The sequence below is a fragment of the Bidens hawaiensis genome, unplaced genomic scaffold (genome assembly GCF_021521415.1).
Source record: "Bidens hawaiensis isolate Kalapana, Puna unplaced genomic scaffold, B.hawaiensis_p1.1 tig00016121_1, whole genome shotgun sequence".
In the NCBI taxonomy this organism is placed as follows: domain Eukaryota; kingdom Viridiplantae; phylum Streptophyta; class Magnoliopsida; order Asterales; family Asteraceae; genus Bidens; species Bidens hawaiensis.
Window position 1 is genome coordinate 330,115 of NW_027492466.1, and position 14,582 is coordinate 344,696.

The 14,582-nt window shown below is 35.0% G+C and overlaps 1 protein-coding gene across 1 annotated transcript; it reads left to right on the forward strand.

Moving 5' to 3' along the window:
- Nucleotides 1-9,447: 9,447 nt before the first annotated feature.
- On the forward strand, nt 9,448-14,027 carry LOC143550636 (ran-binding protein M homolog). Its single transcript, XM_077041252.1, has 10 exons — nt 9,448-9,839; nt 10,734-10,880; nt 10,949-11,035; nt 11,137-11,182; nt 11,908-11,984; nt 12,405-12,555; nt 12,646-12,714; nt 12,790-12,849; nt 12,912-12,998; nt 13,549-14,027. Exons 1-10 carry the CDS (start codon nt 9,448-9,450, stop codon nt 13,831-13,833), a joined length of 1,401 nt encoding a protein of 466 aa, XP_076897367.1. The 3' UTR covers nt 13,834-14,027.
- The last annotated feature ends 555 nt before the right edge of the window (nt 14,028-14,582 follow it).

Consider the following 14,582-nt stretch of genomic DNA (forward strand, 5'->3'; position numbering starts at 1 on the left):
GTCATACACGAGCCCGTTAGTGATTGGTCACAATGAAAACTTATTTCTTGCTTTAGATATTGGAAAATGTCAAATATTATTGAAAAAGCAGAAAAACTGCAAATTGCTCAAAAAGTATTCAAATATTCAACAACAAAATTGTTGATAGTTTATTCAAAAATCAACAACAAAAATGCTGTTAATTTATCAAACAAAAAAGGGTATATTAGAACCACGTAACGTGGGGCAAACAAGTAAGTCTTACACACTTTATATGAAGGCGTGTAAGTTGATCTGTGTGGCTAGTAAGTCAATAGTTCAACCTTTATACATTGTTAGAAAGAAAAGTTTGCAAAAAGTTTATGAAAGCTCAAAATGTTTTGATCAATTATTAGGGGGTCGGAGTCAATTCGGGGTGATACTGATGAACACAAATTATGCCCAAGGTATGATGGAGTTTGTAACATGTCGGATTAAGGGGACCACACAAGTATTGTGCTTAATTCATACCTTAACGTATCACAGTGAAATCAAAATACTTGTTAAGTTTAAAGTGGACCAACATATCTACAATCGACCTTGGGTTCTTAGCATATAATATCCAAATATAAGTGCGATCTAGGACGCCATAGACAATGTGATTCCATGTTGTGATCTTTCTCACAAAAAACAAGTATATATCAAATCATGTAAATTAATTAATTAATTAATATAATATTTATTTCATATTTACTTCATATTTTCTTCTTAAACTATTTTTAAAACTTAAGTTTTTATTTTATTTTTATCTACATGTTAAAATTAGCTTAACTTTTATTTTCTTTAACTTTATTTTTATCTTATTTAATTTTTTATTTCTATTTTATTTTATTTTTATTTTTATTTTTATTTTTAGTTTTATTTTTATTTTATCTTTATCTTTTATTTTAAATCTTTTATTTTACTTTATTTTATTTAGGTTTATTTGAAATATTCTTTTGTTTTTGTTTTTAATCTTGTATTTATGTTTAACTTCCTTTACTTTTATGTACAAATCTTATTTTTGTTAAATCTTATTTTTAATTTTTTTTTATTATCTTATTTAATTTTGTTTTTGTTTTAAATTTTTAAGTGTCTAGTTAAACTGGGTTAATATTTACAACAAGGTGATCGATGCAACGTTTGTTAAGTGTTAACCCGACAAAAATATATCTTATATATATTTAAAGTGCTTGGATTCGGTGGGTAAACCTTTTGCGGGTTTAAAAATGAAAATGTTTTCAGAGTTCGGGGGTCGAGAGTGTAAAATCGTTTAAAAATCGAGATGTTTTGACCCTATCGCGAGATAGGCTAACCATATAAATAGGTCTTCTCAAAATATCTTTCATTCTTATCCACTCAAAATCTTATCCACTATATTTCTCTCTCTAACTTTACTCTCTAGTCGGCCGACCATTCAAACCCTCATTGGATCTTCATAATCTCAAACAAAACACACATATCTACTCTCATAATCACGCTTACCAGTTTTTCATGATTTTTCTTGTTAAGAACCGATGAACAGTTCACGCGGAACTGTTCATGGCCGATTGGCTATGTTGTGGTTGTTCTTTGATGAAACTGATACATGTTTATGGTTGTCGATATGATTTAGAGTATGTGTGTCAAGTTAATTGAGTTTTTATGGTTATTTGTATAGTTTTTCAATTTTTTCTAGGGTTTCGGCTATATCGGGTTTGGTAAACCCAGTTTTTGTTTGAATACTTGTTCTTGGGCTGCCCAGATATTCAGAAGAATCAACAATCAGCAAGAGTTGGTTAATAGAAACACATTGCTGAATGCTGAACAATATGTTGATATGAAAAAGATTGCATCACGAGTCACAAAGCTTGAAACTGATCTTCCCTCTTATTCTAGATTTGCAAGTGATTTTAGGAAGGAACTTTACTTTACGTTTATCAGTGTTTGGATGGATTTTGAGTTTCTTGAGTCAAGAGTTGGTGGGTTGGAAGATTTTGAGAATCAGGAGGTTAGTAGGTTAATGGGTAAAAGTGAGAGACTGCGGGAATTGGTTGAGAAATTACAAGAACAGATTGAGGAGGAACGCGCCGAACAAGGGCGCGTTAATGAATCGTTGGTCAACCAATACCTCGCTGTGATGGAGGTTATGCAGTTAACTGATGAGGATTGAGAACCTATGGGTTCACTTGATGGGGACCTTTCGAAGGTTTCTTCGTGTAGCCGTGCCAAGGGGTGAGCAAGTCAATCGACGATAAAATATGCTTGCTCGTTTAGCCACTGATGCCAAGAGGGTCAGAGCTCTGGGAAGTGTACATGGTTTCCTCTATACGAGAGAACCTAGTAAGGATGGAGGAGAAGGAGGTTCTGGTTTGAGGGCTGCTGATGATGAGCCTGAAGTTGTTGTGGGAACCGTTGCCAGCACTGATCTTGTAGCTACTACTGCTATTACATCTAGGCAGGTCAGTACTACAAGTTCACCACTTGTTGCACCTACCACTAGTGCGCAAGTAAGTGATGTGTTCACCAATGATATGATTGTTCATCCAAATGCACCACAATTAGCACAAGGCAGTGGTGATGATGGTGATGATGATGAGGGTGATGATAATAGTGATGATGAGGAGTATGATGATGAAAATGATGATGAAGAGGACAATGATGAGTATGATAGCTTCGATAATCCGCGTGGTGGTGGAAATGGTGATGGAGATGGAAATGGTAATGGTAGTGGTAGTGATAGTGGAAATGGTAGCGGTGATGCTACCGAAAATAAGGCGGCCGATGATGAGTCGTCAAAGGAGGCTGAGAAAATTAAAGAGACAGATGCTGCGGTGAGGCGGAGCTGGCCTCTTTACTAAACGTTTATTCTTTTGCAGGTACCGTCCCAACAGTTGAGAAAACCATGGAAGAAAATAATGCTAGTGATGACGGCATCAACTATTCTCCTAACCCCGACACACCGGTTAGAGAGAATGTGAAGCCAGTCGTTGACGAACTTGTTGTCACTCTTGTTGCTGATCCTGCTCGAAGAAAGTCAAGAAAGGGAATCAAATACTATAGCGTGAGCAGGATGGGAAGCTTGCGATAGAGGTCGAAGCCTTACCATGATTCGGATCCCATTCTTTATGCAAAATACCACAAAGATAGCAAAAGTTGGGCTATCCGACGTGCAAATGGGGATCTTACATATCTCACTTACGGAGATATGCACACGTTATCAAAGCTCGACATGAATTACTTTCGAAAGACGATAGCTCGATACGATAGCAAAGACACCATTGAATCATTGTTCAAGAACAAGTTCTTGTGGATAGAATGGAGAGCTGACTACCCGACGTTTGCAGTCAATCCGTGTAAGTCATTCAAGATAAAGAAGATTAACCCCTTCTCCAGCAAACCGTCCAAGGAGAGACTATACAGGATGCCTGAAGATCATGGTGAACCTATCTGCCATGGGATGCCCTTCGAAGACGATTTTCTCTACGACTTTATTGCTTGGGGGTTCGACAATGAGCACGGTGAGGTCATCGTTCACTGCAAACGCACTCACGACCTGAGGTTCTTTGACAAACACGAATTTGCAGGTTTTGGACTTAGCAATCTCAAGAAACTTGTGGGGTCGCCCCTTTGTACTGTTGAAGACGTCACTCGTGACAACACGGACGCTATCATCGGAAAGTTCAACAAGTTTGTCAAATTACTTGTTGAAAAGCAACCATTTGAAGATCCAGACGATGTCTTCGAGTACGAGTCCGAGTGCGAGTGGTGATGGAAGATAATAAAGCAAATACCAAAGACTAGAGAGAGATTTTAAGGCCCATTTCTAGTTTAGTCTTTCGTATTTGTAACTCGTATAGCTTATGATGTTAGTTTGTTTATTAAACTTTATGTTTGTAATGTTTGGGCCCGAGAGCTTATGTATTTGGAGCCCAATGGGCTACTATTAATGAAAGAGTGTATGAGAATGCACACACTATATAAAGTATGTGTATCACATACACAATGTAACCTTTGCAAATACTATTGTTCTAACCTACAAACTCTCTCTCCCTCCCCCTACCTTCGGCCGAACATAACCACACCACAAGATCCGAGATCTCGGTCCTAATTAGTTGTTTCTGCCAACTAGTTGAAAGGTTGATCCAAGACAACTAGTAATTAGTTTGTTTGTTGTTTGATCCGGTCAAGGGACCTACACAAATTGTAGATGTGGATAATGGTGGTTTGGCCGGAAATGGGAGCTGACGAACTGGTGTTGCTGGAGATGGTGTAAGGTGACAGTGGCCGGAGATAGTGTAGGTGATAGTGGCTGGAAATAGTTAACGGAATGGTGGGGGGGGGGGTAATTTGGTCATTTAAAACTAACTTAATGATAATAACTAACGAAGTTAATAATTTGTTAGACTGAGATTGTTATTGGTAACAAAACTGAAAGTTGGGATTGTCACCAACCAGATTATTAGTTGAGATTATTATTGGCCAATGGTTAATAGTTTGGATTATTAACATCCAATATATACTCTCTAATAAAAAGCTACAAGTTTTGTCACTTGTCACTCTTACATTAAATCTCACCATTTTAAACAAGTTTATAATAGTAAAATAATAGTTACCATTAAAAATTAGACTTCAAAATTTGTTAATTTAATATTTACTTCTAATTTTTATTCAAACATTTGATATTTATAATTATCTTTTACTTTAACATTGTTTTAAAGACTATTGTACAACGACTATATTAATAGTGTTTAACGGATTTATTGTTTCTTGTATGCTGATTAGTTTTTAAATATACTATTTTAAAGAAATACCCAGGTTTGAAACTAGTTTTCCAATATAATAATATATATTTTCAACTTTTTGGTAAAGAAATAATAATTCCAGTCTTATAAATCAATAATAATAAAAAAAATAAATGTGTAAAGTTTCATTTCATTTCATATTGTCTGTAAGGGGGTGTTTGGTAGAGGGAATTGAGGGGTGAGAAATGGAATTGGAAAGAATTCTCTTGTTTGTTTATGAAAGAAAGAGGTGAGAAATAGAAAATAAACATTTCCATTTCTCTGATTTTGTTTCTCTAAAAAAAGCGGAGAATTGGATTTCTAGGGTTTCATTTCTCAGCCTCACTCTCTCACGCCTCTCCCTGCTGTTTGATCTACAGCAGCAAACTCACGCCTCTCCCTGCTGTTCGATCGACTTGCAGCCTCTAATCACCCACAAATCATCTCCAATCCAAGAACCGATTTCGTATTCGCGATCCTTGCTTCGATTCCAACGATCCTAGGTATGAAACTTTCATTTTTTCGACTTTCTTATGCTCGACCAGACCTAAACCTCGATCCAAAATCAGCTGCTGATGTCGATTGTTATCGTCGGATGTTTGTATGTTGTTGGTAATCGATTTAGATATGTTAGATTTCAATGGTTTATGTTTAATTCGACTCTTGATGAAATCTTTGATGTCTAGGTTGGGAATTGAACATTATATGGTATGAAATTGATGAGTTTGAATCATGAATTTTACGTTAGAATGATATTTAAATGCTAGGTTGAATGTTGGAACCGATAAATTGAATGTTTACATGAGTTGCTTGAATGCTATTGCTGATGAAATCTGTAATGCTATTTTGTTCAAACAATATTTTGATCATAACAGATGCAAATTGATCGTTTCTTGAGTCTAAAATTAAGTTCAAAGAGTCTAGTTTCAAACCCCACTGGTTTCGTAATTTTTAGAGAAGTTTTGATTACCCAAACGTGAAAAATAAAACCGAATGTCAAATCTGTTTTTGACTGACAGATTTTAGGTCCACTTCTAAAGAGCATAACTCTCTTGTTTTTGAAGTTTTAGACTTCATTCCTCTTTCTAATGAACATTTTAAGTGTCTAGAATATTTCCCAATTGGCCTTGTATGCAAATCCTGAGTAGTCAATTTTTGAGAAATTTTGACATTTACAAACTCTGAACAGTAAGTTTTGATACCTTTGATAATTAGCATTTTAGTTGAAAATTTTATGCATACTTTAAAAATTTGAGAAAAATATATAAACACCTAGAGATGTTGAAGTTTCTGTGAAAATATTTTCATAATTTATTTCAATTGTTTTGTTGATAAATAAATCTATATTTACAAACTCAAATCTGACCAAAAAACTCAGATTTCTACATATCAACAAATCATCACTTTTTACACCATTTTTATCTAGAAATTGACTTGTAACTCACATGGAAACCTTAGGGATATTGTATAACATTGACTTGTAACTCACATGGAAACTTGAATGTTCAATTTCATCCAAAATAACATATATATTGATGTAAACATTGGCAATTAAACAACATTCAGCAAGTCAGTGAATAAAGTAGCCTGTAATCATTTTTCTTGCTTTCATGATCACTTTGTTGCTAATATTTGGATTATATTTTGGAGTTATTTGCTTTTCTTGAATTTTCTTATATTTTTATGTATAGATGGCAAGATCACCTTCCAGACAAAGAATAGTTGCCATAGGTGCATTTTATGTCATTTATGTTACGATTCGTTGGTGGATGTTGTGTACTTATCATTTGCGTCGGTCGATTGAGTCAATGACTTTACGTACAAAATATTTAATGAGTTACCATAATAGGCGTGAAAACATGGTGAGGATGGTTTATGAAAGTGATGTTACGAGTGTTGTTAACATAAGAATGAATATACATGCATTTACAACACTTTGTGATATGCTAGAAACTAGAGGGGGACTAAAGAATAGTAAAAACATGCTAGTCGATGAGCAAGTTGCTATGTTTTTACATACCCTTGCTCATAATGCAAAGAATATGATACTAGTCAACAGATTTCATCGGTCCGGGGAAACTGTAAGTCGGTATTTCAAGTTAGTCTTAAATGCTATATGTCGATTACACAAAGAACTCTACAAGTCACCCGTGCCAGTGCCAGATAATGAAACTGATGAAAGATGGAAATGGTTTAAGGTTAGTCAAACACATTTTTTATTAAAGATATTTTTTGCTAACATAAATTAGTAAGTAATGTTTTCTTTTAACTCAGGGTTGCTTAGGAGCATTAGATGGAACATACATTAAAGTTAAAGTCCCTGCTATTGATAGAAAACCTTATAGGACAAGAAAAGGGCAGATTTGTACTAACGTACTCGGAGTATGTACGAGAGACCTTTTATTTACGTATGTCTTAGCGGGATGGGAGGGTTCTGCAGCTGATAGTAGAGTTTTGCGTGATGCAATCAGTAGACCCAATGGTCTTAAAATAACTCCGGGTATGTGATAGACAATTTTCAAAGAATATACATAGATTTAAGTATGATAATTAACATAGAGTTTATGGTTAATTGTAGGAACATACTACCTTTGTGATGCCGGTTATACAAATGGTGAAGGATTTTTAACTCCATATCGAGGTCAACGTTATCATCTTAACGATTGGTCTCGTCCTCCTACGAATGCTAAGGAGTTCTTTAATATGAGACATTCATCGGCCAGGAATGTTATAGAAAGATGTTTCGGAATGATTAAAGATAGATGGGCTATTTTGCGTGATAACTCATATCATCCCATAGAGTCCATGCCACGTATCATCATTGCTTGTTGTTTATTGCACAATTTCATACGAACAACAATGAGTGAAGACCCTCTTGATAACGAAATCCCAGTAAATCACACACAACCTGCAAATGACCATGACAATGTTATTTCTATGATCGAACCCTCACAAGAATGGCCCGATCGTAGAGACCTTCTTGCTAATGAAATGTTTAATAGTTGGACTGCGATGCGTGCGCAGCGTGCCAACAATGTTTCTTAATTATGTTTGACAATTATGTATTTTTTATTTGTAGAACCAAGGATGTTTCTTATTAATGTTTATTTATTCACTTTATTTGTTTCTTATTAATGTTTCTTGTTATATTTATATTTGTAGTTACATGAATTATGATTTTTAATTGTATAATTATGCATTTGTACGTAGACATGGCAGATTCAAATATAGTGAGAGGAGTTACTCGGAGCAAGCATACCTGGACAAATGATGAAGATGCAAAGCTAATTGATGCATTAATGGAGATACATGCATCCGGAAAGTATGCTGGTGCTGACAATGGATTCAAACCAGGTTATTTAAATGGTGTTCAACAATTGCTAGATGTAAGTCTTCCTAACTCTGGCCTCAAAGCAGAACCACATATAAAGTCTAGGATGAAGACATGGAAGACACACTTTAGCATTGTATATGATATGGTGCATATAAGTGGGTTTGGTTGGGATGAACAAAAATGTTGTATTATTGCCGATGATAGTGTTTGGAATGAATACGTGAAGGTATATTCTAAAAAATATATTTTTTAGATTTTAAAATTTTAGTCTAATTTATTTGTAATTGTCTTGTAGTCTCACAAAGGTGCTGTGAATTTTCGTGACAAGTCATTTCCTTTCTATGACAAATTGTGTACCATATTCGGTAAGGATAGAGCTACTGGTAGTAAAGCAGTTGACCTTGGAGAAGAAGATGTTGTTCAAGAGACACAAAAAGCTCACCTGTTGATATTGAAAACTTTGATTTTGTTGATGAAGCCGTTCCAAATGTTGATAGATCTGAAGGACAAACAGGAAGTGTAACAAGCAAGCGCAAAAGAGGTAGAAGCACGGATGCAGATGAGATATATCGAGAGTCTTGCAAAGATATCAAGGAAGTTTTGCTTCGATTTGGGGAGAGGTGGGTGAACAACTTAGCAAAGAAGGTATGGAGGCTCGTGAAATATATGAAAAGGTTAGTGATGAGTTGAAAGCTTTACCAGGTATCACTACGAAAAAACGGTTCAAAGCAGCTCATTTGATTGGTAAAGATGTGGATCTAGGACGTTCTTTTCTTGCGTTGACAATAGAAGAGAAAATTGAGATGGTCGAGTTGTATACCGATGGTTCAATGGGATAGTTGTGTATGGTTGAAGTATGTTTTGTATGTGAATTGGTTTTAACTATGGTTGATGTTTTTTGCTTAAAAACTATGTTTTGTATGTGAATTGGTTTGATCAATGCATATTTTGGTTGGAATTTATGCATCTTTTTGTATGTTTTTTATTTTTTAATAAATATTTGTTATGAAAAAAATGCTTGTGCTAATGATAAAGTTGATATAATTCTCTGTTTATTTCCTATGTACCAAACAAGAGAAATAATTCTCAGCTATATTTCTCTACTGAAATCTCCGTACTGCCAAACAGAACAATCAATTCTCATTCTCCAGACCAATTCCCATTCTCTGCAATTCCATTTCTCTGTTCCATTTCTCAGCAATTCCATTCTCTCTAACAAACACCCCCTAAGAACAAAACACAAGAGTGCTTAACCGAAGAAGAAATCAAAGTATCAAACAAACAGATCCATCGATCCATTTCACATCTTCCAAACAGTTTTAGGGTTTCGTAAATCTTGATTGATAGAGAGAAATGGCAAACGATCCTAAACAAGAACAAGAAGACTTGTTGATAGGTTCCTATTACTTGGACTTATGGAGATCCAAGTCCAAATTGGCAACCATTCAAAAGACAACCAATTCAGATCACCACCACCAACAACAACAACAAGAACCAGTACCGACGGAACTGGACACGGTGAATAGCTCTGGCGGGTTTTCAATTGTGTTGCCGGATAAACTCTCGGTTCATTACCCCGGTGTCAGCCTTCACGATTACGATGTCGGTGCTGTTCAGGCCAATTGCCCGGCTCCCGTGAACCGTATGGTCTACTACTTTGAGGTCTTTGTCAAGAATGCCGGGGTTAAAGGTTTCATTGCTATTGGCTTCACTCCCCACGGTTTCAATTTGCACAGACAACCCGGGTATGATTTGGGTTTATGTTCGTTTGTTTAATAAATGAGCGGAAACGAACAAGGGATCTTGTTTGATTGACTTAATGAATGCCAATGATGCCGTGTTCGTGTTCGTTTAATTGTGTTTGTGAACGGTTTGATAGTTTGTTCGTTTACGTTCGTTAACGTTTGTTTATTTTAGGTTTTTGTATTTTTTTTAGTGACTGACTAAATGAATGAACGCTGATACATAGAGGCCATTCGGCGGGTTGTAAATGGACCAAACATTTAGTGGGAACTTTGTTTAGTAATTGAACGGGCATGAACAAGGAATTTAGTTTGATTGACTACATGAATGAACACTGATAGAGGCCATGCTCATTCAATTGTGTTCGTGAGCATTTGATAATGTTTACCTTTACGTTCGTTAATGTTTGTTTGCATATGTTTGTTCATTAGAGGTTTTTGATATTTTCTTAATGACTTTTCTAGTCGTATCATATAGATTTTAGCAAAACTATTAACTATAAAACATACGTATATATGAGTATAATGTGATTAATTTATATGTAAATTAACATTAACATATGGATATGAATGTTTAAAAAAAACACCAACACAAACTTGGTAACCGGACCCAACCGTTTGACATTGACATTTTTCGGTTAGCCAAATCAAATAAAAAATTGTTTGTGTTCATGAAACTGTTCACAAACAAGTTCATTTTAATGATGAACGAACACAGACAAGAAAGTTTGCAAAGTAGGTGTTTGTGAACTGTTCGCTTGTCCGATAAAAGCTCAACAGACGAACATGAACAAGGCATTGTTTGCTTCATTTCGGTTCGGTTTGTTTATAGTCGTATGCTTGATAATTCTTCAACTTCAGACAGTTTGTAGTGATAAGGATGAATGAATTTGACAGGTGGGAAGATAACAGTTTTGGGTATCATGGGGATGATGGGCTGCTTTATCATGGACAAGGTACAGGGGATACGTTTGGGCCAACTTATTCGACTGGTGATACAGTTGGTGCCGGTATTAACTATGCTTCAAACACCTTGTTTTTCACGTAAGTTTCTTTTGTTTGTTTTAGTCTTCATATTCTTTGTTCGAGAATTGAAATTAAAGCGTTTTCAGGAAGAATGGTGAAGTTGTTGGAACCACCGAGAAAGATCTAAAAGATCGTTTATATCCTACAGTCGCTCTGCACAGTCAGAATGAAGCGTAAGTTTAAAATCTACTAGTCAAATTGTTGAGTAAAGTTAAATGTATAGATGTTTATGCCATTTTTCTAACATAGTTTGTTGTGTCATGTTGTGTTGCAGAGTGAGTGTGAACTTTGGGAAAGATCCATTTGTTTTTGACATCAAGGTAACATATGCTATTCATTATCCTTCCAAGTATTAATTTGTTCAAAGTAGTAACTAATTATCATCTAATATTCATGTTAGTTTTTGAGGCTGGTAGATTTACATAGTTGATTTTTAGAATTTTAGGACTGTTAAGTTATGTATGGGCCCATTTTCACATTCAGAGAGCTAAGTAAATTAGACTGCTAAAAAGTTACTTGGAATAATCACAAACAAAGAGAACAAGAAAAAGGTTAAATTTGTGTTTAAGTGGTTATCTTTTAACACATCACTATTTGTTACTTTCCCATATACTCCAAGATTCTTTCTTTCTTTAATTATAAGAACATACACAGTATGACGCACAAAACGTGAGATTTAAGATATCCGAAATATGAGAAGAAAGAATAATCTAACTGAACAACACGAGTAGTTTATAATTACAAAAGTTCACACAGGTTCTCTCTCATCCCAAAAAGTTCTCTTAATCAGCTCGTGAAATGGTACAAGAAAACATCATATGCCAGTGCATTTTGTTCTTATTCAAAGATTTTATCTTTCGCTTCTAGTTATTTTCTCATAAATTCCATTTTTGATAAGTGTTATGCCAGCTGTCTTTAAGGCATTTCAGTTTTTCATGTCTTCTTCCTTGACAACCTTATTTGTTGTGAAATTGATAAATATAGAAATAGTTATAAGTATGTTTATGGTGCTGTAACATGTTATCTTTTTTTTGTCTTTGTACAGGCATATGAAGCAACAGAAAGGGCAAAGCAGCATTCTTTAATCGAAAGTATAAGTATACAACATACATCAAGCTACGGGTTCGTGTCTTGCCACTTTCATTTAACATTGAGTTGGAACTTTTGTCTATTCCAACCTCACTGCAAGAAATTATTTTAACTCATCATATACATATTTGCTTGTTGTTATAGGAGTGTCCATGTTCTCAATATATTTTTTATTATTATATGTGAAAATTTGAATTTTTGAGTGTTTTAATTCTGATATCTTTTGATGTCAGATGTCTATAGTTTGGTTTATGTACCTGCAATATGACTATTAAAATTTGAATTGTTGACATTTTAGATCATATTTTTTCAAACTACCTTTTCATGTTCATCAGTCATTGACCAATTATAGTTTAATTCTTTGAAAGTTTAAGGACCATTGTGCATGTCTATTACGTTTCTTTTGTTAGAAAGTGAGTTCTTGCTGCTAAAATGGTGTTTTGGTTGTATCAGAATTGTTCGCTCATACCTGCAGCATTATGGTTATGAGGAAACCTTGAATGCTTTTGATGCGGCTAGTCAAACTTCAGTTCCTCCTGTTTCTTTTCATAATCATGGTTCCTTCGACACCTATGCTCTAAACCATAGAAAAATTCTTCGAAAGGTACTATCATCATATTACATATTTTCATTTCATTGATGTTAGACAACTGTTGGACGGATGGTGTAAATTAATATATTTTCTATTTTGAAGTTAATCAAGGATGGGAAGATTGATGCTGCGTTTGCTAAACTACAAGAGTGGTATCCTCAGACCGTTGAGGTTAGATACTGGTGTCATAAAAGTTATTTGAATTTTGAATACTGGTGGTTGATTCTCATGACAAGTTGCCTGCAGGATGACACATCGGCTATTTGCTTTATGCTACACTGTCAAAAGTTCATTGAGCTAGTTCGGGTAAGTCATTTCTCTATTCTCATTTTCGGCCGAGGGTTTGAAACATCTAATTCCTTTTCCAGGGTGAACGTCTGGAGGAAGCTGTGGATTATGGAAGGACTCAGCTTAAAAAGTTTCATAGCTTGAAACATTGTCAAGATCTTGTTAAGGTAATAATTATGCTATTTACTCTAATACAAAAGGATATATATATATGCCTATACGAGCTTGGAAAATATCATATACGCCCTTACAAAGTAGTTAAAATATCAAATATACGTAAATCATTAAAACTATTTAATAAATGCCCATTTTACCCTTATTTGCCTTTATCTACCCATTTTTAGCTTAAACTTTTTTTTACCCATTTTAAACTTAGTTTTTTTTACCCATAAACAAATAGTTTCCCAAAATATTAGATTGCTTATTGCTCGATTATCATGCAATTATACCTAGTTAGATTATGTTAATCAAACATACAAATTCGATTGTTCGATTATCTGCCATGAGAGAACAAAAGAGGAGAGATGACGATTCGGTTCGCTTACTTGTCGTTGATGGCGATTCTAAACAAATATAATGGACAGGATAGAATGGTCATTAAGTGAAATTCGTTAAAGTTACATGATATATTTAGTTTTGGTTGGATGGTTGGGTATATGAACCTTTTCATGTTTGTAAGGTTATTATTTAATATAAGTGGGATTGTTTTGTTTGTAGGACTGTGGTGCTTTGCTGGCGTATGAGGACCCGAAGAAATCATGGGTTGGATATCTGCTGGAGGAATGGCAGAGAGAGAATGTGGCGGATGCAGTAAACGCCATAATACTGTCTACAAATCCGGAGGTGGAAGACCGTTGGAGGTGCCTGCATTCGTATCTTGAGAGGCTTTTGAGGCAGCTAAGTGCGTGTTGTTTCGAGAAGCGGGTACTCAATGGAAATGAAGGGGAGGTTTTCCATCTCAGAAGACTACTTGCAAAGAACCCTCTAAACCATATTCTTTGATTCTTCTCAAATGTTGTGTACATTTTTGTCATGCTTTTTCGGTATTGTTACAAGACGTTTTTGGTTCATATGATGTAGTAAGTCATTAGCAATGAAAATATCCGTGCATGTATACTTGTCCCAAGAACACGACGACTCCAAATCATTGAGTAAACTTGACATTAGGTTGAAATGTTGATGACTAAAAATTATTGTCCGGGCAATAACATTTCATTGGCATGATGATTAGATCAGGTTAGTTAGGTTTATTTTGATTATAATTTGATATGAATGGGTGTCTATAATGGCCAAATGAATGTCCATAATTTTAGTTTACTAGACTTGAACAGGTCACAGAATTAGTCATAAAGCCATTAGATTGTAACTATTTCCAAAATTAATATTCTAATTAAAACTGTGTTAAAGTATGTTTGGGGGCTTTGGGCAAGTATTGTTGATATTTGCCAAGGTGAGCATAGGTTTTTCTTAACTTAAGGTTGTGTAGTGGAGAGAAAAGGGGCACCAACCAACAACCACATTAGCCGCCAACACCACCACGCGACAGCCATAGCAGGGTACCAATGGGGAATTCGCCAAAGCTTTAACGGGTGAAGATGGGAATGAAAGGGGTCGTTCTTTAATTTATTGTACTAATTAAAACCATTACACCCTTGTGAAAGAGTGGTTATATTAAAGTCTTACTGCCTATGTGGCAATGACCAGTCCCTTTAACATGTCCTTGCGCTAAATCCACCACACATAATCTAAGT